The 27,341-nt window shown below is 42.4% G+C and overlaps 1 protein-coding gene across 1 annotated transcript; it reads left to right on the top strand.

Moving 5' to 3' along the window:
- The first annotated feature begins 7,813 nt into the window (after nt 1-7,813).
- On the top strand, nt 7,814-22,323 carry LOC108931171 (H-2 class II histocompatibility antigen, A-K alpha chain-like). Its single transcript, XM_018746792.2, has 5 exons — nt 7,814-7,957; nt 8,293-8,541; nt 13,910-14,191; nt 16,996-17,125; nt 20,539-22,323. Exons 1-4 carry the CDS (start codon nt 7,894-7,896, stop codon nt 17,118-17,120), a joined length of 720 nt encoding a protein of 239 aa, XP_018602308.2. The 5' UTR covers nt 7,814-7,893; the 3' UTR covers nt 17,121-17,125; nt 20,539-22,323.
- Nucleotides 22,324-27,341: the final 5,018 nt, after the last annotated feature.

Raw genomic sequence — 27,341 nt, 5'->3', positions numbered from 1 at the left:
CAGACCCACTGGAGAACAGGACTGTGGTCCAACCCACTGCACCCCTCTATTTTAGATACGTTCTATTGAGCAAACATCGTGCTTTTAATATACCGGCTATATGAGATATACTGTACAGTGATACGCCGAGAAGAGAGGGAAAAATAGCCCGACAGCCCGAGTGAATGCGGGTGGAGGGAGACGCAGTGAGTAGAGAAGCAGTGTCACCCAGTAACTGCAGCGGAGGAAACGCAGCTTCTCCCTCATTGGTCCGTTTATTGGAGCCGCTTCACTCAGCGCGTTTCCTAAAGCGCCACCGCCGCCGCTCAGTATGAATGAGTCGGGAGAGATGCGGAACGTCTGCAGTCCCCCATTTAGGTGACACTCTTCTCCAAAGTGACTTACAATGTTAAGCTACCTGTAATTGTTTAACCATTTATACAGCTGGCTAATTTCACTGGAGCAATTTAGTGTAAGTACTATGCTCAAGGGTACTACAGCTGGAGGTGGGATTTGAACCTACAACTTTCAGGTCCAAAAGCAGTCTCTGTAAACACTACACTTCCAGCCAGCCCTATGTAAATTTACAGTGTAAAAAAACTGCTTTCCTTTTGGTTAAGTCCCATTATTAAGGAACCAATATTTGATAAGTTTAGAGGGTGTCTACAAAATGGCAAAATAACAGCTACTACAAAACAAGTTATTAATATTTCTTTAATTTCTAAATCTGACCTAAACCTTTTTATAGTATTTGAGACCAATAACTCTTCTGACTATTAAATACAAAACTGATAGCATCAGTATATGCAAACAACTAAGTGCTTTGTGTTGTTGTCATTGAAATGCAGTCTGGTTTCACGAATGGTCATCAATTCAACATATACAGGGTACGATGTTACATTCCGTACGCTTCTATCAAAGACTGTACATTAGGCCCAGTTCCACTGACCTCGCCACCCTGCACATGAATCCCCAGAGAAAACATCAGGCAATACCATAATAAATCTCTACAACTCAGCGCTAAGAGGCTCAATCTCCTTCCCAAACACCATATTGACACACACATTTTCATAACCGCTTGTCCCATACAGTGTCGCGGGGAACCGGAGCCTACCCGGCAACACAGGGCGTAAGGCCAGAGGGGGAGGGGACACACCCAGGACAGGACGCCAGTCCGTCACAAGGCACCCCACACGGGACTCAAACCCCAGACCCACCGGAGAACAAGACTGTGGTCCAACCCACTGCGCCACCGCATTGACCTACAGGGTATTTCACTGAGATTATCAAGTGGCCACCCCCCCTCTTTCCTTGGTGTTTTGAGTTAGGCCCACGACATCTCAGGACTGCTCAACAGTGAAGTGTGGTGTCCCAGACCCACCAGCTCCACACATGTCAGATGCCCTCCACCCACAGCAGATGCACAAGTTATACAAACAATTACCAAAACTCAAAGCATCCTGACTAAAACCCACACAACACCTCCCTATGTACTACCAATAAGCTTCCGCCCGCTGCAAGGCACCTCCAGCCTACTTTGCCGAAACATTACTAACTGCCTTCCAACTTACAGCTCCAACTAACCTGCTCTCTGCTCATCCAACATTTCATTTCAAAAACATTTTCATGGTCAACTAAAACAAAACACAATAAATCTTTAACTCGGGGGAAATTTAAGCACAGTCATGTGGGAACTGTAACAAATGTTTTGTGGCATTGCAGATATCAGCCACAGTCTGATGGACTGTGAATCCATCTGCCTCACAAATGTTTGCGCCACCCTAGCTGGTATTTTGCCATCTTGCTGATGTTTGTTACAGGACAGCAGATAGTGGGAAATCAATCTCACTGACCCCACCTTTGTTCTGCCGCTCAGAATTCTGAAAAGGTGGCTGAAAATTTACTGCTGAAAATTTAAACTTCTTACATGTTCAGTACCAGAACTCTAATAACAACTTTGTCATTACTTATTTAATACTTATATTGGGCTGTAGAAACATAGAGAGATTGAGCAGTAAATATATACACTATTAAAAAATAAAAGAGAAGGGAACAGCACGTGAAACTGATCTAGAAGTGGAAATTCTCTGTACATTGTGTGGCCTTTAGCACCATCTACTGTAAATATATGTAAGAGTCAACATTGTGCCCATTTTCAGTTTTCACATAATTTGCCATGACCTGGACTCTTGTCCTACTAAAACCGGGGCTCAGAAAAGGTTCACTGGACAGCACAGCAATACAGCATAGGGGACCGTACATACGCATGCGTAACGACAATTCAGAGACACCAGTACACAGGAACAACATGGCTTTGGAATATTAGAGGAGAATCACACAAACACGGGAAAGAACATTCCATCTAATATTAGTTATTAGACTACGGTACACAACAGTACTATATATATATAGTACTTTGCAAAACTCTTCACCAAAATATTTCTCTGCATTTTTTTTAAAATCTTCTGCATTAGTGTGTCAATAGCAAAGAGCATTTATTAAATTTCCAGACATTATTTTGCATACAGTGAAAAATTATAGTGAGATATTTGTATACTAGGGGGTGTGGTGGCGCAGTGGGTTGGGCCGCAGTCCTGCTGTCTGGTGGGTCTGGGGTTCGAGTCCCGCTTGGGGTGCCTTGCGGCGGACTGGCGTCCCGTCCTGGGTGTGTCCTCCTCCCCTTCCGGCCTTACGCCCTGTGTTCCCAGATAGGCTCCGGTTCCCCGTGACCCCGTATGAGACAAGCGGTTCTGAAAGTGTGTGTGTGTGTGTGTGTGTGTGTGTGTGTGTGTGTGTGTGTATTTGTATACTGTTAAAGAAAGGAAGTAACATAGTAACAGACCACTTTCCAGGAAAAAGTGCAGCCTTAACTGAGGTCTTTGTAGGCATATAGCTGAGTACACGACTAAACAAATATAACAGGTGCTAATGATCAATGACATGATGTTCAGATTGAACCAAACTGATTAAGTGAAACAAACAGCTGTGCAGAGGGAATAAAAGTGGACGAGGGACAACCATAATAAACAGGTGAGGTTTTGGACAATGTGGCAGTTTAACCTTCAAATCTTACACCGTCGCAAGAATGAGCAGAACAAGACACAAGGTGGTTATCCTGCATTAGCAAAGTCTGTCTCAAGCAGAAATTTTGTGGCAGACAGGTGTTTCCAGATGTGCTGAGTTGAGGATGAGAAACACAGTTGTCAGCCATGGAAAATGAGTGCAGCAGGTGAGAGACATCAAACTTACTTCCCTTCAAAATCAGATGTCCAGCAATGCTATCAGCTCAGGACTGGCAGAAAATACTGGGACCGTGGTACACCCATCTACAGTCCAGAGAAGTCTCTTCAGAAGTGGTCTTCGTGGAAGAGTTGTGACCACAAAGTCATTCCTCCAAGTTGTAAACAAAGCCAAGTGACTCACCTACATATGAAAACACAAGGACTGGGGTACAGAATAAGGACAGCAGGTGCCCTGGACCGATGAATGAAAATGTGAAATTCTTGGCTCTAACAGAAGGCTGGAGAGTGCTACATGGATGAGTGTCTGCAGGCAATAGTGAAGCACGGTGGAGGTTCATTGCAGGCAAAATTAATAGCTCCCTCAGTGTTGAAAAAAGCAGGCAGATTCCGATCCATCACGCAATATCATCTGATCAGTCCCAGATTCATTCTGCAGCATGACATTAACCCCAAACACATGGCTAAAGTCATAAAGAGCAAAGAATCCTGCAACAGATGGAATGACCCCACAGAGCCTTGCTTGTTGAGCCGGTCTGGGATTACATGCAGAGACAGAAGCAAATGAGACAGCACAAGTCTGCAGAAAAACTGTGGCAGGTTATACAAAATGCCTCCAACAACCTACCAGCCAAGCAATTTAGAAAAAACTGCATGCAAGTGTACCTAGTAGGATTGATGCTGTTTTAAGGCAAAGGGTGGTCACACCAAATATGGATTTGACTTAAGTTTTTTCCTTCTGTTTACTGCACTTTCCAGGAAGTTCACTGGCATTATTTTTGGAAGCATCCTCACTTAACAGCATTTTTTTTTTTCTTCCCCCCAGAAGTCCCTAAAACTTCTGCACAGTACTATGCATGTGTATATAATCTACAGTAGAGAAAGTCCTGCCAAGGGCTTTAGATGACCTAACTAGCAGGGTAAGTGCTAGCTTTGTTTTTACACAGAAGGTCACATCATTAATTCACTCATTCACTTTCATTAACTGCTTGTCTTGGTCAGGGTCACAGCAGTCCAGAGTCTATCCTGGAATCACAGGGCACAAAGCAAGGGTGTTACCCCAGTCCATCAGAGGCTAGCCATACACGCAACTGGCAATTAACAAAGTCCAGGTCACCTGAACTGCATGTCTTTGGACAGTGGGAGGAACCCAGAGGAAACCCACACAGAGAGAACATGGAGACTCCATACAATCTGAGCTGGATTTGAAGCTGTGACTGAACAGCACAGGTGCTGCGAGGTGGCAGTCCTACCTGTGCCACTGTGCTCCACAGTATTATTAATTGTAAATTAATACACAAGTTAATAATTATAAAACTGTCATTGTGCATTGTACCATACATTGATACTGTACATAGTCATACTAGCTTGTTTTTGTTTGTCTGGTTTTAACTGTATATTTTGTCAAGAACAATGAAATTGTATACATTTTAAGTGCACATTATAAAATGTGTGATTAATAAAAACAAGGGGGCTGGGTGGGGCAGTGGGTTGGACCTTATCCTGCTCTCCGGTGGGTCCACGGTTCAAGTCCAGCTTGGGGTGCCTTGCGATGGACTGGCGTACCATCCTGGGTGTGTCCCCTTCCCCTCCAGCCTCACGCCCCTTGTTGCCGGGTTAGGCTCCGGCTCCCCGTGACCCCGTATGGGACAAGCAGTTCAGACAACGTGTGTGATTAATAAAAATGGTCTGACTGCTTCTGCTACAGATGTATGTAAAACTGCTGAGTTTGCCTATATGGAGCAATGTCTTTGTGTCTCTCTTTCCTATGTACAATAAAAAACCTAGAAATGTTTCTTTGGGGGGGGCGCGGTGGCGCAGTGGGTTGAACCGGGTCTTGCTCTCCGGTGGGTCTGGGGTTCAAGTCCCGTTTGGGGTGCCTTGTGACAGACTGGCATCCTGTCCTGGGTGTGTCCCCTCCCCCTCCGGCCTTACGCCCTGTGTTTCCGGGTAGGCTCCGGTTCCCCATGACCCCATATGGGACAAGCGGTTCTGGAAATGTGTGTGTGTGTGTGTGTGTGTGTTTCTTTGGGGCCTCCAGCTCAGTCTTTCCATGCAGTCCATACATCTGTCAGAAGGATATCATTCTCAGTTTTTCTTATAACAAAGCACACCTTATTAACAGTGAATATACTTGTGCTGTAAAGAAGCCTCATTAACTTTGAAACACCACATACTTTTCCCACCTTCTCAATCTGATACCTTCTGCACCTTTCCCAGAATGGAAGAGGGAACTGATGGACAGTTTGCTTCAGTATTACTGTACTTACCAGCTGAAGAAATACTGTTAGGTTAAATATGTTAAGCACCAAATTCCTTTTTTCACACCTCTTGAGTTTATAACAAAGAGTGGATTGTACTTATTTATAGCTATTTTTGTTGTCTTTTCTCTCCGCACATTCCTGGTGACTGAGAATCACAGGACTGAGAAGTATGACCACCATGCATGCCCATGACTGCTGAGACCTTGAGACAGCTTTTTATTCACTCGTTTTGAATAATCACTTGTTTATGTCAGGGCTGCAGTTGTCCACAGCCTCTACTGGAAGTACTGGGCACAAGGCAAGTCATGGTACACCCTGGATGGGACACCAGTCCATCACACACTACAGGAAATTTTCTCTTGGGTGAGGGTATCTGATGAAGACCTGAAACATCCAGTAATCCCAGGTGTTTCCTAGTAATCCCAGTCAGGACCTATTTTACAATCACTGGGGACAAAGCTAAAACAGAGTACACTCTGGATATAACATCTATTCATCACAAAGTAGCCCTGCAGACACACCCAATTACCCAGTCACACTCTATGTGAAGGTCACCTGAGCTGCATGTCTTCAGAATGTGGGAGGAAACCCATCCAGACACAGGGAGAACATGCAAACTCCACAAAGACTGAGCCAGATATGAACCTACACCCAAGCAGCTCAATACCTGTGAGACAGCAGCACTACTCACACACACACACACACACACCGTCTGAACCTCCTGTCCCATATGGGGTCACGGGGAGCCGGAGCCAAACCCAGCATAAGGCTGGAGGGGGAGGGGACACACCCAGGACGGGATGCCAGTCCATCGCAAGGCATCCCAAGCAGGACTTGAACCCCAGAACCACCGGAGAGCAGGATGGGGTCCAACCCACTGCGCCACCACACTCCCCTCACTAATACTGAATACTGAAAAATTAGTCACTAAATATATGAAAAGTCAGAATTTTTTTTTCTGGAATATATAAATGGGCACAGTGGGTTGGACCAGGTCCTACTCTCCGGTGGGTCTGGGGTTCAAGTCCCACTTGGGGTACCTTGTGACAGACTGGTGTCCCATCCTGGGTGTGTCCCCTCCTCCTCCAGCCTTACGCCCTGTGTTGCTGGGTTAGGCTCCGGCTCCCCGCAACCCCGTAAGGGACAAGTGGTTCAGACAGTGTGTGTGTGTGTGTGTGTGTGTGTGTGTGTGTGTGTGTGTGTGTGTGAGACAGAGAATATGCAAATGTATTCATACTTTACTCACACGAAAAACCATTTGTCTTCAATATCATTCAAGTGTGAAATTTATTAAGATAATATTAATTTATCTCTCTGTTAGGGCACTGTTTACAATCTTTGATGGTTTTGGTTGTACAATCACAACAAAAAAAAATATTGGTACCTCACAGCTTTTGCAAACTATTTTTTTCTAAAAGAAGTGGGAACTGTCTAAAGTATTGGTCTCTACAATTCTATATTTCACTGTTGATATTAGAAAGCCTCTGTTCTTGACTCAGAATCTAATATATATCTTAAAATTATAAAATAAAAAGAAATGGCCTTGACAGAATTATTGACACCTCCAGACTGAATATTTGCCACCCAAGCCTGTGGCAAAAACAGCTGCACCCAGGCCCTTCCTACAGGATCAGATGAGCTTCCTACAACTGTGCACTGGCATTTTGGCCAATTTTTCTTGTGCAAACTGCTCCAAACCTCCTGCATCTGAGAGTTTTCTTCTCCCAACTGCTGTTTACAGATCTCTGCTCTGAATTTTCACCGCGATTTAGATCTGGATGCATTCCCTTATTCTGAACAGTCCAGCATTCTGAGTCTTTAACAGATGTACTGTAATGTTAAACCTGAAATGAAAAATTGTAGAGACTAAATAATTTGATTAACTTCAACTTATTTTTAGAGAAAACGGAGTAATTTTGGAAAAGTGTAAGGGTGTCGTTCCTAATGTTCACCCGCAGGGGGCGCGTTTTCACATTGTTGTTCCTAAAGCCGCAATTTTTCTCTGTCATTCACGTACACAACGGATTTTAACGTGTATTTCTGTGCCTGTAACATGAGCTATGTCTTTGTATATAATTAAATCATTTATTGATCAGCTATTGGGCAAACACGGTACTTTTAATATACCGGCTATATGAGATATACTGTACAGTGATACGCCGAGAAGAGAGGGAAAAATAGCCCGACAGCCCGACTGGCTGTGGGCGGAGGGAGACGCAGTGAGTAGAGAAGCCGTGTTACCCAGTAACTGCAGCGGAGGAAACGCAGCTTCTCCCTCATTGGTCCGTTTACTGGAGCCGCTTCACTCAGCGCGATTCCTAAAGCGCTGCTGCCGCCGCTCAGTAGTCACTAGTGAGTCGGGAGAGATTCGGTCGGAAGCTGAAGGGTCGGTCTGTGGTCTCCAGTTCGCGATGAGCTTCTGTGTGTTTGTCGCTCTGCTCTTCGGGGCTCTTTGCGTCTGTTCGCGCGTTCAGGGTAAGAAAAGTGTCTCCATTAACCCTGACTGTATATCATATGAGTATATATAGCCGCCAACGCCGGCGGTGCAATGATGAGGAGTTGTTCCAAGACAAGTATCAGAGCTTAAGTCCTGGGTATGTTGTTATTTGTTTTGGTTGTGTATTATTGATAACTTTACCAAATAAAGTTTTAATTTAAAAAAAAAAAAAAACTTTAACGAAATAAAAACAAATGTAGTTGAGCTGCTGTTATAATTTTCTGTGCAGACACAGGAGAAACGTGAACGTACAGTATTTTATATTTATTTATAATAGCCGAATAACGAATGCATATTTTACGATTTTCTGTAGCCCATATAGATATAAATGTTGTTGCCTGTCAGACCGGTGACGTTGACCCTGAGGATGAACTAGAGCTGGATGGAGATGAGATGTTGCACTTGGATTTTAAAACAAAAGAACTGGTGTTCACAATGCCTGAGTTTGCCGGAAGGTGGAGGGCTGAAGGTTGGGCTCAGCAGGCACTGGCGAACCAGCAGGTTTGTAAGAACAACCTGGATTTGAATGCTCAAGCTGAACAGTACCCACCTGAAGAGATCGGTAAGATATTTCTCGTACCTTTCACACAACTACTACACACCTAACCCACACAGCTGTATACTACTTACGACTATTCTTAAATGAAAATTTTGAAGGACATTGGTGTACACTTCCCTTCAAGTATGGGAACAAAAGCTGCAGACTGGTGATTTTCCACTCTGTACATGGAATTTGTAGAACAAATCATTCATTACTGATGTAAAATGATGGTACTTTTTGCAAATACTTAAAATGTTTTTGTTTCCTGTCCTGGTCATTTAAGTGATCATTAGTATTTGGAAAGTTGAAGTAAATGAGGAAAAAAGAAAAAGTGAAATTAATATGAAGGTGTTTCCCCATAACAACAGAAAGCCCTGGTCCTGCTGATCAGTGTTTTCATCTCTCCTGATACTTTGTCAGGTTTTTACCTGCAGCCTCCTCACCTCACTGTACTGATGTCTTGTGTGTGGTCCTTAACCGCTCTGGTGTTTTCTGCTGTTTTGTATTACATCCTTTAGATAAATGTTTAAGTTGGTGTCATCTCTTATTTTTTTTTTTTCCCAGAACTTTTGTGGCTAACTGCAGAATTTCATACCACATTCTGATCTGGTTTGTCTTTACTGCTGATTTCAGACTTAACCTTACCGTACAGTCTCTGAATTTTCTATGTTCAGATTGCAGAATGAGATATTTAGGGACACAAAAATGCTATTTGTGTATGATGGTAAAATATGTATAAATATACTTACAAGTAGAAGGGAACATTGTCTAATTATGTCATTTATTTTATTTGTAATCTGCTAAATAGTTCAAATTTACTAAATTCACATGCTCTCAATAAAATTAATCTGATTCAAGTAGTGTTTAGTTAAGAATTAGTGCAATACTATTGCATGAAGTGAACTTTAAGCAAAGACCCAACATGGACAATCAGAAAATGTTTTAATCAGTTTCTTGTATAATACTAATGAAAGGTATTCAAAGTCTGGAAAAAGACTGAGAAATTTTCATTGCTTATGAACACACTGTTGGTCTGTTACTGCTTGATCCTCTTGAGTTTCCTTCTGACAGCACCAAGACTGTCTCAAACTATTCATCCAAAATCAGTAGGCTCTGTTCAAAAGAAAATTGGCGAGGGACACACAGAAATTGTGGCAAAAGCAGCTTTGTGTGTAGGGAAAGGTTGGCTGAGAAAGGAACAGATTGAGCCTGGAACAAAGCATGATCCACTTTGATGATTTCAAAGTGGACAGGACAATGATTCCAAGAAAAAAGCAAAAAGAAGCTGGTTAAAGCTTCTTCAGTGGCCCAGCTAAGGCCCAGTACTGAATCCAGGAGAAAATCTGTGGCTAGCCTTGAAGACTACAGTTCACATATAAAGAGCCAGCATCAAAGATCTTGTGCTACTTTGCCATGAACAAATGACAAAAACAGCAGCACAGGCAAAACCTGGAAAACAATAAGTTGGAGCTCATGCAACAGGGCAGCAAATTGTATGCTGGTCAGGCCTGTTGTCTTTGGGTCTCAAGCTTGCTGGTTTTGGGGGTGCAGTGGTGAGCAGGCTTGGTTGGGTCCTGCTGTTTGTTGCATCTGGAGTTCAAGTCTTGCTTGGGGTGCCTTGTGACGGACTGATGTCCTGTTCCGAGTGTGTCTCCTCCTCCTCCTCCAGCCTTGCGCCCTGTGCTGCCGAGTTAGGTTCTGGTTCGCTGCGACCCCGCTTGGGACAAGCGGTTTCAGTCAGTGCGTGTGTATGCTTGCTGGTTTTAATCTCATCTGCTGCTGTGTAAAGTACTCTTGAGCACATTTAGGGTATGTACTTTGTTCAAGTCAAAATTGCCCAGCTGTATAAATAGGTGAATAGTTGTCAGTAGCTTAACATTGTAAGTTACTTTGGGGGGAAAAAAACATTACCTAAATGAATGCATGTAATGCTGAATTTGATTACTTTTACTGTCAAAACATACACACAAAATGTCTACAACAGCTTGTGGCAAATCGGAACCTAACCCAGCAACACAGAGCACAAGGCTGGAGGGGGAGGGGACACACCGAGGACAGGACGCTAGTCCATTGCAAGGCACTCCAAGCAGGGCTTGAACCCCAGACCCACCACAAAGCAGGCGCTGGCCAAATCTGCTGCTCGACGGCACCACTGCACCCCCTCCAGTCAAAACGGATAGTCAAAATATACTATGGATGCATTTCACATTGAAAAATTGACTACATAATAGTTATATGAATCTATGGATTTTTTTTTTTGTTTGATATTCCATAAACTTTTCTTCATAAAGCAGCTAAAAGACAATATATTTATTGAAGAAGATCTTTTATATACCTTCTCCTGAGCTGCTTTTCTTTGTAGCCTGTTCTGTTTTAAAAGAGAAGCATATGGCAATGTTAGCTTATGGTTATTACCCATATCCCTCAGTTTGTTTTGAAATGGAACTCTCTTAAAAGCTGGACTGATGGGCTGTTGAACAGAGATGTAGAGAAATTTGTTTAAAGTGCATGCATATCAATGATTTTAAGGTGTGGCATGAGGGGGCAGTGGATAGCACTGGTGTGTCAGAATGCCTGGACTGTATGGACAATGGACATAGACTTGAATCCAGCTTCATCTGTGTGGAGTTTGCATGTTTGCCTGGGTTTCATCCAGTTCCATCCCACAGTGTAAACCTGTGCTTCAGATTAACTGCAGTGGGCTGTGTGGGGTGAGGTGGGGGGGGTGAACGAGTCACACGGACAATCACAGTTGCATGGAATATATTCCTTTTAATGTGCAATACGTGTTAACACGGAAGAGTCTCTGCAGAGAGTCTCTCAGCAAAGCATACAGCAGTTACTTATACACCTGTTGTGCCGCTTTCTCGGGCTCGTTCTTCTCTGGGGATTTTCCAAGCCTGTAAACGTTATTCTGTTTTCTGCACTTGACGCAAACGTGTTGTCTGTTTTGTCTTCAACCTTCAGTCACCGTGCCCTGTTTCAGTGTCTACTTGCGTATGAGAGCATCAACATAGCAGTTTTCTCACCCAGTCTGTTAGTTTCTGCTCCTTGATACAGCTTGCAGCATTACATCTTTCAGTTATTTTCCATAAGCACCTACCTTACTGGATATTGAATAGTTATTTGCTTTTAGCACTAATGTCTAATATTAAAATTTCTCTCACACCCCCCCCCAACATAGTTCATAGCACTGTGTTACTCTGATTCTGAGGGTATTTGGGTTTGACATCGGGATTATCAAACAATGATTTGAAATCAACAAACACGGAAAGTAGCATGGCTAACTGGCGGATAATCATTTTCATGAGTACAGAGCGTAACATGGAAAAACAACAGATTTAGCAATAGCAGGCAGAAAACGCTCCCTCTGAGTCCACACCAGCCAGGCTGTCGAAACCGATGCCAGGATTGAGTGTTCGAATGCATTATTAGACTTTGTCCTATAACAGTGGGTCAGGGCACCGTCGACAGTGGGAGAGATGAGTTCAGGAATCAATCCCTTCAACTTTTACCACGTGTGGTGTAGTCAACAGCACTTGATAAGGTCTGTGCCACCGAGGTTGGTTCAGATATTTCCTTCGTAGATCACAGAGCAGGACCCAGTCACCCGTACGGAGCCGCACCTTTGGATCTGGATTGTCGGTCTGCCAACATGCTTGCACTTGGTGATGGACCTTTGTCAGTGCTGCTTTCAGACCTGTAAGATAGGAGAGCAGCTCACAATCCACAGTTTCAAGTGTAACCCTTCCACTTGGCATTGGGGCTGGCATTGGTGTTCCGGTCAGAACCTCAAAAGGGGATACGCCCAACTGTCTGTGCTGTAGCTTTTCGACTTGGGAATGCCTCCAACCATTGTGAAAAAACATCAACAACCAGACAATACTTATAGCCTTTAGAGGGAGTTAACTCATTGTAATCCATCTGTAAATGTTTGAAAGGTCCCTCAGGCTGCGGTGTATGAGAGCCTGGCACAGGCATCCCTTTTCTTATATTGTGTTTAAGACAAAGAAAACGTGTCTGATAGAAAGCCAATGTATAGGTGGAAAACTGAGATACCATCACAACCATTGTGTCCCGTGAAGTGTGATCAAGCCCATGAGCCAGCTTTGCAATGCCTGGAAAAGTGCTGTGGGGGGGAGGAAGGGCTTGTTAGTTGTTGTGGAATGGAACAGGCCTGTGTCATCCCATTTTGCTCCTCGACGGACCCAGGACTGGCTTTCTTTTTCAGTCACACCTGTTTGTAAGAGAGATGGGTCATTAGTCAGAAAGTTATCGGCTGCAGCCTGCACCATCAAAGGGATTGCAAAGCTGATTCGTTTCCCCTGCTGACAGGGTCTGTGTTGCGAGTGTGTGCCTGACGTTTTACTACTGCTATTTCCTGAGGTAGCATGAGTGCTTCGAGCAGCTGTATGATGAGTCTGTGGTGTTGGATGGGCTTTCCTGTGCTCGTGAGGAAACCTTGTTGTTTCCACAATGTTCCGTGGTCATGACAAACCCCAAAGGCATAGTGTAAGTCAGTAAAAACCGTGACTTGTTTCCCCTTTGACAAAGCACAGGCTCTCAGAGCGAATAGTTCTGCCGCTTGTGTGGACAATCCAGTCAGGAGACGAGCTGGGAGGTACGTGCCTGCGTCAATATAGCAGTCACTGAGTGTGGCGCTCTGACAGTCAAGGGATTCATCTGCACAGGACAACACTACCTCGGTGGTGGCTGCCACTGCGCGTAGACAGGCCGGCAGGGCAACAGCAACAGAATCGAGACGTTTGGAATAATATGCAATGGGCCGCTGTCGGTCACCATGCTTTTGGGTCAGGATAGCAGTCATGAATCCTTGCCATTCTGCCACGTAAAGAACAAACATCTTATTGTAGTCAGGGATGCTCAAAGCCGGGGCTATGGTCAGGGCCTGTTTCAGATCAGTCAAAGCACCCTCACCTTCTGTCCATGTCAGTCAGTTCATCAGAACTAAGTCCTTCCCATGTATCATGTCCTGTATTGGTTGTGAATGCTGTGCTTTCCTGTTCAATGTGTACTCTCTTCAGGCTGAACTTTTGGAGTAGTCTGGGCTGCCAAGATCATGAATTGGACAGGAACTTAAGGATAGTGACTGAGTGATGAATTCCAGATTTAGTTAGCTCTTTGTTTTAAATGCTTTTTTCCAGAGCATTTTTGAGATACTGTTCTGTATTGGATGTTTGTATTGTCTCAGCAACATAAACATAGCTGAAACCCATGTTTAAATGCTGTCTTAGTTTAGACTATTAATTACAAATATTGATGATTTGCATTTGGAAACCCAGAAGATGGCTCTGTGCAACTAAAGTACATATGAGGGAAAACAAGGACTTAAGAACTGTGTTTCTGTAATGACTGTTTGACATTGCAGATCTTCCTCAAGTCACAGTCTATCCCAGAGATGAAGTTTCAGTGGGAGGAAGCAACACATTGATCTGCTTTGTGAACAACTTCTTCCCACCACCTGTGAAAGTGAAGTGGACTAAGAATGAGGTGGAGGTGACAGAGGGGGTCACTCTGAGTCGCTACTACCCCAACAAGGATTTCACCTTCACACAGTACTCCACTCTTCCCATCATCCCACAGGACGGGGATGTTTACTCCTGCACTGTAGAGCATAAGGGGCTTTCTGAACCTGAAACCAGGCTCTGGGGTAAGATTAAGTCTATTGGTCAGTCGGGTTCCTTCTGCTCCTACTGGTGAGGATTGCAGTAGGTTAGATAAAATTAGTCAGCTATTTTATAGTTTACATTTGCATTTATGCATTTAGCTGACACTTTTATCCAATGGGAATTACAATGTTGTGTTACCTACAATTATTTCCCCATTTATACAGCTGGGTATTTTCACTGGAGAAATTTAGGGCAAGTACCTTGCTCAAGGGTATTACAGCTGGAGTTGGGAATTGAACCTGAGACCTTTTGTGTCCAAAGGCAGTAGCTCTAACCGCTTTAGTTGAAGAAAATATTTAAATAAACATTCTGCCAAACTCATTGCCGTAAGTATTTGTCACACCCCTGGGAACAAGCAGAGTGGCAGCAACTGCGGTTAGTTGAGGACAGCCGGGATAAAAGGAGCTCTGGGAACGAGTTACAATGCGGATTCTTGCAATCACTCCTGTGGTCTTGCAGTCTCGGCAGCTTCATCGTGTTCGTCGTGTCCTGTTTGGTTTCCCTGTTTCTGGTTATCGACCCTCGCCTGTATTCTATGACCACCGAGTTTTGCTTTGCCCATGTATCGACGTCTGCGCCTCGTACGACCTTCACCTGTCCCTGACCCTGATCATGTTCTGCCCTTCGGATCTTGAGAGAAAGAACAAAACTAACCCGCAATCGGGTCCACTATTTACCTGTCCCCAGCCTGCCCATCTCGCAGCATGACAATATTTTCTATTTCAGGAAAATTGTCATTTGTTTAGTTTTTTATTACATTATCTTTTTATTTTGTTTTTAGGCAATTGCATGCAGAACAAATATGAATAAATAGTTGAATTTTGGAGAGTTAAACTTACAATTTTGGATGGTTATCAAAAATCTTTTTTTAATGTATTCATATTTAATCATATTAGATTCACAGAGACCCTGATTCCATTGGTAGACCTGTAGTTCCCAGACCCAATCCATCTCACTTGGCCTAATTTGTGCTCCCTGGGTCTCCTCACTGCACATGCATAACGTGGAACATTCATTAGGATTTGGAAAGCACATTTCCATTTTATAGCATAGAGCAGTTTATGGAGGTGTCCCTGCAGAGAACCCCACATGTGTAATTGCTAATAATACATCACACTTATGCAGACAAATATGATTAATTTAAGTAAGGATAGATATAACATTTACCTTTACTTACTTAGTTGACACTTTTTTCTGAAGTGATTCATGTTGAGTTTTTAAGATACTTACTATAATTTACCTATATATAGTTCTAGACATTTGTACAAAGCTTTCTTGGGTGGCCTAAACAATTAAAAGTCATGCTTTCTACAAAAGTATTAATGTATTTGTATTCCAGTTTTTTTTGTCTTTTTTCCCAAATCAAATTTGAAGCTTATACAAATTTGTGATCATTATTTCATACGTTTACACTGAATCAAATATTTAAAATTACAGGTTCAGTTCATTCATCCTGAGATAAATCCATAGGGCTTCAGATGTTGATTTTCACTTTTACTTTACTTCACCACACACCAACTAACACACTACAGGCAATGTTACTTTTACATTTGCATTTATGTGAATACATTTAGATTATGTTAAACTCATTTGTGTAGCCATCAGGAGAGAAATTGGGCTAAAAGAGATAAAAAAAAAAAAAAAAAAAACAAGTGTTTGAGACCCTTAAATACTGGAAGAGTTTCAACAGTTCTGAAAGAGAGATAGGGAGTTCGCTCTGCTGCATCAGGGTCAAGACTGAGATCTGATGGTATTTTCATTTTTGACCTTGACAGCCAGGATGCCAGAGGTGGGGGATGACAGCATTCTTGTTGGGGTGTTGAGATTGATCATAACCTGTAGGTGTCATTTGACTGTCTTGTAGGTAGTTTTCAGGAAAGGATGTGAATAGAGTGCTTATGCCACAGTGTTTCCTTTACATTTATTCATTTGGCTGACACTTTTCACCAAAGCAATTTACAATGTTACAATTATTAGGCTAAGTACCTTGCTCAAGGGTATTACAGCTACAGGGGGTGTCAAACCTGTGACCTTTGGGTCCAAAGGCAGCAGGGCTAACCACTACACTACCAGCTGTAGCCTTTATTCATTGTTTACATACCTGCAATGAATTTTACCACCATGGCTCTGTAGTGCAATGCAATGCAATGTCTACAATCGCTCATCCTGAACAGGGTCGTGGCTAGCTGGAGTCTACCCAGCAACACAGGGAACAGAGCCAAAGAAAGGGACACACCCCGGACAGGACACCAGTCTGCCACAAGGCACCCCAAGCACAGCTTGAACTCCAGATTCATTACATAGTAGGCACAGGCCAAACCTACTGTGCCACCATGTGCCCTGACTCTATAGCATCTATGTGAAAATCTGGAAATCTAATACCTGTGGATGTGCTTCACACCAGCTTGCACAGAGAGCAGGAATTCTGGGTTTATTCACATTATTTTAAAAAGTAGCAAGCTAAAAAGCCTTTACTCTAATCGTTTTTAATTCATAAACCATGTTATTCCTCCTTTGTTATAAAAGTGTTTCATAGGCTAATTAAGCTTGAGACAAAATCAGTATCACCTAGAATTTGTGGATACATATGAGAAAATAGCATTATGTACAAAGCAGTTTATCAGTTTATTTTCAAACACCTACACAACCTGTTATAGTTAATTCTTTTGAAGTATGGTCTAAAATCTGGGTGTTTTTCTGTTGCTGTACATTTTACTTATAGCTATAGTGGTAAAAAACGGAGATGTTTAAATTTCTCATTCCCTTTCTGTGTTTATCCTTACAGAGGTTGAAATTCAGGAAGCATCAAACATTGGAAAGACAGTTTATTGTGGAGTTGGACTGACCCTTGGTTTGTTGGGAGTCGGAGTTGGAACCTTCTTTCTCATAAAGGGGAACAACTGCAATTGAAAAAGGTATGTAGCTAAGGGAGGGTCATGGTGCTGCAGTGGGTAGCACTGGTATCTAACTGCTTATAGACTGAGTTTGGACATGGTGTAACCCATTGCAACATGTGGCTCTCTCTGCATTAACATGGGTTTCTTCTCACATTTTAAGGACATGTTTCACAGTGAAATATTGACTCCATATTGCTTGTGTGTGAGGATGGGGGATTGTGGTGTAATGGACTGGAGTCCTACTCAGGATGTACCTTCTTCCCACTACCTGTCCCTGGAATTGCCTCCAGACCACTGCAATTCTGAACTAGACCAGTGGTTATTGGTAAGGAGTGGATGGATATAGTAGTATATGTGAAAGTGCAATTAGAATTCATTAGTTTGGTCATTACTGTATAATTATTAAAGCCAATGAATCTGATACATATGAACAGCATTTTTGATCAGAATCAGAAATCAGAACGAGCTTTATTGCCAAGTATGTTCACACATACAAGGAATTTGTCTTGGTGACAGGAACTTCCACAGCACAGACAGAATGACAGTGACAAGACAGATGAGAAGATAGGATATGTGACTAAGGGATAAAAAATATAGAAAAATATAAAGTACCTAATATACAAAAATAGTCACTAGATACAAATGCAAGGGAGTGTGAGTAAGAGATATGATGTGGTAAATAGATATAACTGTAAATATAAATAGCGTTGTGTATTGCACTGGTTTACTCTCTGGGGGGGATTTAACTGTTCATGAGGTAGATGGCCTGAGGAAAGAAACTTTTCTTGTGCCTGGCTGTCCTGGTGCTCAGTGCTCTGTAGCGCCGGCCAGATGGCAGAGGTTCGAAGAGGGAGTGGCCTGGATGTGAGGGGTCTAGAATGATTTTGCTAGCCCTTTTACTAACTCTGGACGAGTGCAGTTCTTGGAGAGCTGGGGGGGGGGGCACCGCACCGATGACTATTGTAGGGAATGCTTTAAGCTTGCTAAAATAATTGGAGGGGACCGAGTACTGCGCTGCACATGCACCATTTTTTAAAAATATATTTGAGAGTTTTATTTACAGTAATTGCTGTTACTAATATTTTGTATTCATATTTTAAAAGATATACTGTAGTACACCAGGGCATGGTGGAACGGAGGCAGTGACTAGGTGTGAGGCAGTACAGGGTGGAATTGTGAATTTTAGTAGAAACACAAAGCAAACAGGGCAACAAATGTAATCAGACACAAAAAGGAATTTTCATCTGCAGCCACTTCAACATTCAGTCCAGTTACAGCTTCACAGTGTGATTTATTTCTTTCCCAGATCTGTCCCTTTAAATAATATGACTGCATGCGACTATTTTACACAAGTGGGTGTGCCCATAACCCTCTTTGCCATATACAGTATATGTATACACTTTATATACAGATTACATATTATTTTAGTTCCTGGATATATGTTAAGTTTTAAATTTTAATACATTTAAGTGGCGGCGGCGCAGTGGGCTTGGCCGGGTCCTGCTCTCTGGTGGGTCTAGTGTTCGAGTCCTGCTTGGGGTGCCTTGTGATGGACTGGCGTCCTGTCCTGGGTGTGTCCCCTTCCCCTCCAGTCTTGCGCCCTGTATTGCTAGGTTAGGCTCCAGCTTACTGTGACCCAGTTTGGAACAAGTGGTTTCAGACTGTGTGTGTGTGTGTGTGTGTGTGTGTGTGTGTTCATTTAAGTGTTTTGAGGATCATAGCAAATGACACTTTTTTTAATTTCAGGAAAGGCGTATTTACAATTTTATATGTAATACAGATCTTCCTTTCTGTGGATTCTAATAGTTTTACAGAATACCAAAGTTTCATAATAGTACACTCACCATTCATGTAACAGGGTCTTGTACAAAGAGAAATCACTATAATGACTTGTGAAAATGCAGTGAGAAGCATGGGTCAGTGGGTCCCACATCAAGTCTTCTGACAGTGAAGTAAAATTGGTGATTTTTACTTTATACTCAATAAATTTCTATTTTAGATCAAAAGAAAAATATGAGGCAAAAGTGCAGAATTTCAGATGTTATTTCTGGGTATTGTTTTTCACACAGGTCAATCCATGTTGGAATTATGTCATTTTTCATTTTTAGTCCCCCTAATTTCATCTGAATGAAGTGTTGGGTCAAATGGGTAACAGGTGTTTCTAATTGCTCAGGACTTCTGTGTTCCCTTAATTTTGCATGAAAAAGAGCTGTATAGCATTCTGGAGTTTCTTTTACATCTGATATAAAGGTAAAAATGATAGAGACACACACACACACACACACACCTTCAGAACCGCTTGTCCCATACGGGGTCGTGGGGAACTGGAGCCTACTCGGCATAAGGCTGGAGGGGGAGGGGACACACCCAGGATGGGACGCCAGTCCATCGCAAGGCACCCCAAGTGGGACTTGAACCCCAAACCCACCGGAGAGCAGGACCTGGTCCAACCCACTGCGCCACCGCTAAATCAAGATGAAAACCACAGAACTGACTACAATGAAAAAGAAGAAATATAACTTCCATGTGGATACAACAAAAAAAAAAAATTATTTCACTGTCATGGTATTTATGCTTCTCACCATATGTACCCTAATCTCCATTTAACAGGCTTTTAAATTCAGTTTTCCCTGTTGTGCTGTCATTCTACTTTAATAACTGTGCTTTACAAGATCCTAACAAAGTTGCAGTAAACCCCATTATTCTTGGGATTAAATAATGATGATGATAAGAGTTAATTAATGCTAATAAGGCTAAGGTGACTCTGTCCCTAGTCCTTTTCAGGGTTACCATACACCCACATTATGGGCAATTTATAGTAGCCAGTTCCCTTAAACTTCATGTCTTTGGATTGTGGATGGAAACCTAAATGAGGAGTGTGTTCACACTCATAACTGGTGAAATATGACACCCTGGGACTGAGCAAAGGAAAGGTCTGTGAAGTGTATTCTGGTTGATACGGACATGCCCTCTTGTCCCATTCTTGGACTTCATGGCCTTCCTACAGTGTACTATCCACATGCTTTGCAGAGTAACATACATAGTGATTTTGGGGACTTTATATTATAAACTTTTGTGTGCCAAATTATCAAAATGTCTCAGTCCAATCTATGCTGTACAGTGTCTCACAGGATGTCCTGGAAAACCTCAAACTTGCTTTGGAAAAGCAGTTATAGAATGATTATAATGAATAAATAAATGAATGAATAAATGATTAAAAATAACTGAATATATTTCAAAACATCCTCCATGTTAAAAGCCAAATGCATTATAAAGATTAAATACAGTTCCTTATCTTCAGATCAGAAGCATAGTTCATGACTTCTAAGCTTTTTTTAGTTTAGCATATTTCACTAAGTTAAGGTGTATTATTGTAACTTCTTTATGTTCAGTTTGAAATTTTGAATAATTATTCTTTTGTTTTTCTCCAGTTTTCCATGAAGATTGCAGAACAAGAACTGCAAAGGGGGTGCTGTAACAATATCTTTGAGTTGTCATTTATTTTTATTTTAAAGACACAATACATTTTAAGAATTTTCATTTTCATAACAGCTATTAGGATATCATGAATAACAAGTAATCTAAAAACCAAACCTGAAAGATTGTGTTATAAATATAAAGAATGTTTCAACAAAATCATGTGTGAACTTGAATATATTCATAATAATCTGATGATTTTGCATTAACTTCAGTAATGTATTCTTTATAAAAATGTCAGCTTAATTCTTGACTGTAATTAAATGGTTATCAAGTGGTATTTCTTATTTTCATTTTTAGGTGTACTGGTAGGCGTACCATGTTCAGGAATCGAATTATAATTACCACAGCTACATGGCAAGTTGTAGAGTTTGCCACTAATATGCATAATATGTCGGTATAAATCAGGTAACTGAATCTTTTGGTAATTTTTATGAACACCAGTAGAAAAAGAACATTCACATGTGGACAGTTGCTTCCCAGCTTAAGAACCCTTGAGTGACAGACTTCTGAGTGACAAACTTTTTGCTGATACAAACTTTTTAAAGAAGTATTTATTCTACTGCACCATTTCAAATTACTTGCCAAAAGCATCACTCAATGCACGTATCTACACTTCTGAGCCTGTCAGTGGTGTGTTGCCTCTCCAAAAAGAGAATTTACCTCTGGTTCTGTTCTGTTCCCATCAGAAAAACCCTGCTTTTGCCTATACCCTTCAGAGCTGTCTGGGTTGCTGATATTTATTCCTTTAGCAGGTGCTTTTCTCCAAAATGGTGAGAGTTTCAATTCAGTGTAAACAACACTGCATTTCTCCAAAAGACAAAGGTATGGATAGACATGCAGTTCTCTGAATACAGTCACATAGTCCAGTGTGACCATTTTTGCTACCATATGTTACACTATTAGTTGTCTATAGAACTGAAGTGACCTGCTCTGTGTCACTTGTCACACGTCACCAACTATCTTTTAAGTTTTTATGTCAGGACTAACTGTATTGTCAAATGTTGAGCATATTGGATACTAACATTGCAAGTAGATACCCTAGATAACTGTCTATCAAAAAAGAGAGTACAAGAGAAATCAGAGATCTAACAATGTCTGAAGTACTTTTTCCATGTTTTATGTTCCAGGCTCCTGGCAGTTATTCTAGCAAATATACAGAATCTATAACTCTTTATGTTTGTCTTCTGTGCAAAAGACAAGAAAACATTTTTTGAAGATATTTGATTTTGGGCAAATACACAGTGGTTATTCTTGTACTTTTGGCTTTGCCTTAGAACCTAATAAAGATCCTAAATAAGTACAGGCTGTCCCCAGGTTACGAACATCCGATTTAAGTACAACCCGTATTTACAAACCACCCCTTTACTGACCGGAACTAAAAAAAAAAATGTCACCCTTAAGTAACAATCAAATGAAAACTTCATAATTAAGCCTGTTAAAAATTCAAATTACATACAATAGTTCTAATAACTGGTGGTACTTTGCGACGCTCATCAAAACATTGTGCATGTAGCACTTCGTCGGCTCGTGGGTGAGCCGCGTGAGCCCAAGGTTGAAGGTAGGAGAAAGACTTCCTTCTTTTCAGTTGAGCCATGTTGCTGTTAAGTGTCTTGTGTGTGTTACTGTCTTTGGCTTTCATTTTTTTGCTTTTACCGTCCTAATCATGGCACTAAAGTGTAAATATGATGCAAGTGATGGTGATGCATCCAAGAAAAGGAAAACGATCATGATTGAAACTAAAGTGTAAATAATAAAGTGTAAGGTGAAACACCAATGAACACTGGAAAAGCGAATATTAAAGTTTCTTTAATGTTTTACGCGCACACATGGTCACTCTCTGTTATAAATACTGTAGTTGTCACGACCACGCCCACACCTGAACCAGCAGCTTCAGTCAGATCACTCAGCTATAAAAGACACTTCTTCTCAGTTGCGGAATCTCACTCGATACAACCCTCTGCGTTCTAAAACCTACCTCGCTTTGCTCTTCCAAGTCCTGTCCCTCACCATCCCCCAGACCTGTTCCACTTCTCTTTAATAACGACCGCCCGTCTTGTCCCTCGACCACGAGAACACATCTAGTCCTTTGATCCTGAATAAATAATCATGCAGTTGGGTCCAGCCTTCTCCGTGTCCTCTGTTAATCGCCACAGTAACATTTATTATTTATCACTCCCTCTTTCTATGTCTCTATTATTATACTGTAATTACATTTATAATTATTACATAATTTTATTGTATTCTTCTTCTTCTTCTTCTTCTTATTATTATTATTATTAGCGTGGAAAGCGAGCTGGCGCGCTAGTCAAGCTCCGAAAGCGCGGCTTCAGAACCGCGCTGTATCCATCTGGCGAATCTCCGCTCCCTACCCAACAAAATGGACGAACTTCTCCTCCTGTCCCAAAAAAACAAGAACTTCTTAAACTCTGCCGCTATGCATTTAACGGAAACTTGGCTGAATGAAGCCATCCCGGACAGCGCGCTACATCTGCCGGGCTTCCAGCTGTTCAGAGCGGATCGCGATGCGGAATCAGCGGGGAAATCACGTGGCGGTGGGACACGCTTCTACATCAACGAAAGGTGGTGTACAGATGTGACAGCGTTGAAGAAGATGTGCTGTCCCGACCTAGAAGCGCTCTTTATCAACTTCAAGCCTTTCTGTTCGCCGCGGGAGTTTTCCTCGTTCATCCTCGTAAATTTTTACATTCCACCGCAAGCGTGTGTGAACGCAGCGCTGCAACAGCTGGGCGACCAGATCACAGACATAGAGCAACAACACCCGGACTCTGTTGAATCATTCTCAGGGACTTTAATAAAGCAAATCTCTCCCGTCAGCTGCCAAAATATAGACAACACATTACATGTCCTACCAGAGACAGTAATATACTGGACGACTGCTACACCACAATAAAGGATGCATTTAACTCTGTCCCACGGGCAGCTTTGGGGCTCTCTGATCACTGCTTGGTTCATCTTATACCGACCTACAGGCAGAAACTGAAATCAGCTAAACCTGTAATAAGGACTGTTAAAAGATGGACTGAGGAAGCAGAACAGGACTTACAAGCCTGCTTCGAGTGCACCGATTGGAGTGTTTTTGAGGCTGCTGCTACCAATTTGGACGAGCTAACAGACTCTGTAACGTCTTATATCAGTTTCTGCGAGGATATGTGCAACCCTACCAGGACTCGTTTAACATACAACAATGACAAACCGTGGTTCACTGCAAAACTCAGACAGCTTCGTCAGGCCAAAGAAGACGCCTACAAGAACGGGGACGGAGTCTTGTATAAACAGGCCAAAAACACACTAGCAAAGGAGATCAGAGTGGCTAAGAGAAACTACTCTGAAAAGCTGAAAAAACAGTTTTCAGCCAACGACCCAGCATCAGTGTGGAAAGGCCTGAAAGACATCACCAATTACAAGACACCATCCCCCAGCACCATGTCAACTCAACAACTGGCTGACGATTTGAATGAGTTTTATTGCAGGTTTGAAAAACCCTGCCTCACACCCCACACCCTTCTCTCCATGCATCGATTAACACCTCCAGTAACCCCCACCTTCCCCCCTCCTGCACTTTTGATCTGTGAAGAGGAGGTGTGTCAGGTCTTCCGCAAACAGAAGACAAGGAAAGGACCAGGCCCAGACGGTGTCTCACCGGCCTGCCTAAAAACCTGTGCTGACCAGCTAGCCCCTATCTTCACAAAGATCTTCAACAGATCACTGGAGATGTGCGAAGTTCCTTCCTGCTTCAAATGCTCCACCATCATCCCCATTCCAAAGAAACCCAAAATCACAGGACTTAATGACTACAGACCTGTCGCCTTAACATCTGTGGTCATGAAGGCATTTGAAAGACTGGTGTTGGACTACCTGAAGGACATCACTGGACCCTTGCTGGACCCTCTGCAGTTTGCTTATCGAGCAAACAGGTCTGTGGATGATGCAGTCAACATGGGACTGCACTACATCCTGCAACATCTGGACAAATCAGGGACTTATGCGAGAATCCTGTTCGTGGACTTCAGCTCAACCTTCAACACCATCATCCCACACCTCCTCCTGTCCAAATTAACCCAACTCTCTGTGCCCACCTCCATCTGTCAGTGGATCACCAACTTCCTGACGGACAGGCAGCAGCTAGTGAGGCTGGGAAAATTCTCATCCAACACTCACACAATCAGTACTGGAGCCCCCCAGGGATGTGTGCTCTCCCCACTGCTTTTCTCCCTGTACACCAACGACTGCACCGCAAAAGACCCCTCTGTCAAACTCCTGAAGTTTGCAGACGACACCACACTCATCGGCCTCATTCGGGATGGTGACGAGTCTGCTTACAGACAGGAGGTTAAAGAGCTGGCTGTCTGGTGCAGTCATAACAACCTGGAACTGAACACGCTCAAAACAGTGGAGATGATCGTAGACTTCAAGAGAAACACCTCAGCATTATCCCCACTCACCATCATGAACAGCACTGTGACAGCAGTGGAGTCATTCAGGTTCCTGGGCACCACCATCTCACAGGACCTGAAGTGGGAGCCCCACATAGACTCCATCGTGAAGAAGGCCCAGCAGAGGTTGTACTTCCTTCACCAGCTGAGGAAATTCAACCTGCCACAGGAGCTACTGATGCAATTCTACTCCACAGTCATCCAGTCTGTCCTCTGCACCTCTATAACTGTCTGGTTTTGCTCAGCTACAAAATCAGATCTCAGAAGATTACAGGCACCCCCCCCACCACTCTCCAAGAATTGTACTCGTTCAGAGTGAGAAAAAGGGCTGGCAAAATCATCCTAGACCCTTCGCACCCAGGTCACTTCCTCTTTGAACATTTGCCGTCTGGTTGGCGCTACAGGGCATTGAGCACCAGGACAGCCAAGCACAAGAAAAGTTTCTTTCCTCAGGCCATCTACCTCATGAACAGCTAAATGCCCCCTAGGAAGTAAACTGGTGCAATAAACAATGCTATTTATATTTATTTTTCACATCATATCTGTTATTTACTTTCCCTTGCATTGTATATAACACACCTGTACAAACATGTCTAGTGTCTATTTTGTATATCGTCTACTTTATACTTTCTCTCTCTCTCTCTCTCTCTATATATATATATATATATATATATATATATATATATGTATAGTCTTTTATTAGCCCACTCTACTTTTGTTATCTGTGTCTTGTCACTGTCATTCTGTCTGTGCTGTGGAAGTTTCTGTCACCAAGACGAATTCCTTGTATGTGTGAACATACTTGGCAATAAAGCTCATTCATTCATTATTATTAAGAGTGTATTCCTTCGGGTCTGCAGTGGCACAGCTGGCTGGGCCAGTGCCCACTGTGGGGTGGGTCTGGTGTTCAAGCCTTGCCTGGGGTACCTTGTAGCAGACTGGCATTCTGTCTTGAGTGTGTCTCCTCCCCCTTTGGCCTTGCACCCTGCATTGCTGGGTAAGGCTGTGACCCCACTCAGGATAAGCATTTTTTGCCTGTGTGTGTGTTTCACTGTTCCAGATTTTCTTTGATTAAGTTTAAATACATTAGAATAATCTTGATAGATCAAATTTTCTAAAGTTCATAAGTAATCTGTGCTCATCATTGTGCCTTGCCTTGGCATATCTGGTGTGGACAGTGATCAGCTGGAGCAGTGTAAGGAACCAGGGTAGTCATCATGTCAGGGTATTCACTAGTGGACAAACTGTAGGTCGACGTTGGGGTGCTTTGGCATAGCTGGGACAATTTTCAGGAGGAAAGTAGCTATGTTGAGTTTTGGGACAATTTCTAGGTGTCAGAAATTGGGTGGTGGTAGACTTAAAGCAGATTTTATTAACACAATCCATCAACAAGGGACTATAAGGGAAAAGGTAAAGTGTTTTGACAGTGTCAGAAGTTCTCCAGTCACCTGGAGCCAGAAAGAGTTCTTTAGTCCTCATTTTACTTAACATCTCTGCAGCATTTAACACAGTTAACCCTGGGATCCTTCTTTCCTGTTTTGGACAGCTTGGAATCAAAGGAACAGCACTGAAATTATTTGAGTCTTACCTTTCGGGTAGATGTTACCAGGTGGTTTGGTGTGGCACCCTGTCCTCCACTAAGTCTCTCTTAACTCAGTCTACACGGAACCTGGTAATGGGCTCTTTACATCTGATTTCCTTTAATTTAGAATTTTTGATTTCCTAAAAAATTTTGATTTTGAATTTTTCCATTTTTGGAATGCCATGAGTCTTTGAATGCTTTGACTCTTTGTACTGGATTGAACTCAAAATTTTTAATGTTCTGTTTTAGAAATTGGTAATACAGGTTTAAGGTACAGAGCTAAAAATAGAGAAACTAGTAATTTCTGGCCCTATCAGCTATCTGGAGAGTGTTCCTTCATTTAGAGTTAAACGTCATACATGGCATAATCAGTTTGCCAGACATATCGATGTTTCAAGGAGGCTATGATTTTATACTCAGGAACTCTGCTTGTTCCCAGTGAGATTGATGGAGAATTAAAGAAGATGTCTGCTTTGCTGTGACTTAACATTTCAGGATACTGTTGAGGCTCTTCATTGCCATGCAGGGACTCTGAAATCTTTGCTGAGACATTTAGCATGTTAATGCAGCACTTGGATTCATAACGATTTAATTCTTATCACAAACTGTTCTTGGTGGAGGTGCTGCAACAGTTTATTAGATCTATTAATATTACACAGACTCCAATGACAGCAGGTTGGTAGATTTAAGAGCAGACATTTATTTTCAGCTGGGCAAG

The sequence above is a fragment of the Scleropages formosus genome, chromosome 18 (assembly GCF_900964775.1).
Source record: "Scleropages formosus chromosome 18, fSclFor1.1, whole genome shotgun sequence".
Lineage (NCBI taxonomy): Eukaryota > Metazoa > Chordata > Actinopteri > Osteoglossiformes > Osteoglossidae > Scleropages > Scleropages formosus.
The sequence above is the reverse complement of the archived record's forward strand: the minus strand, read 5'-3'. Positions and strand labels throughout refer to the sequence as shown.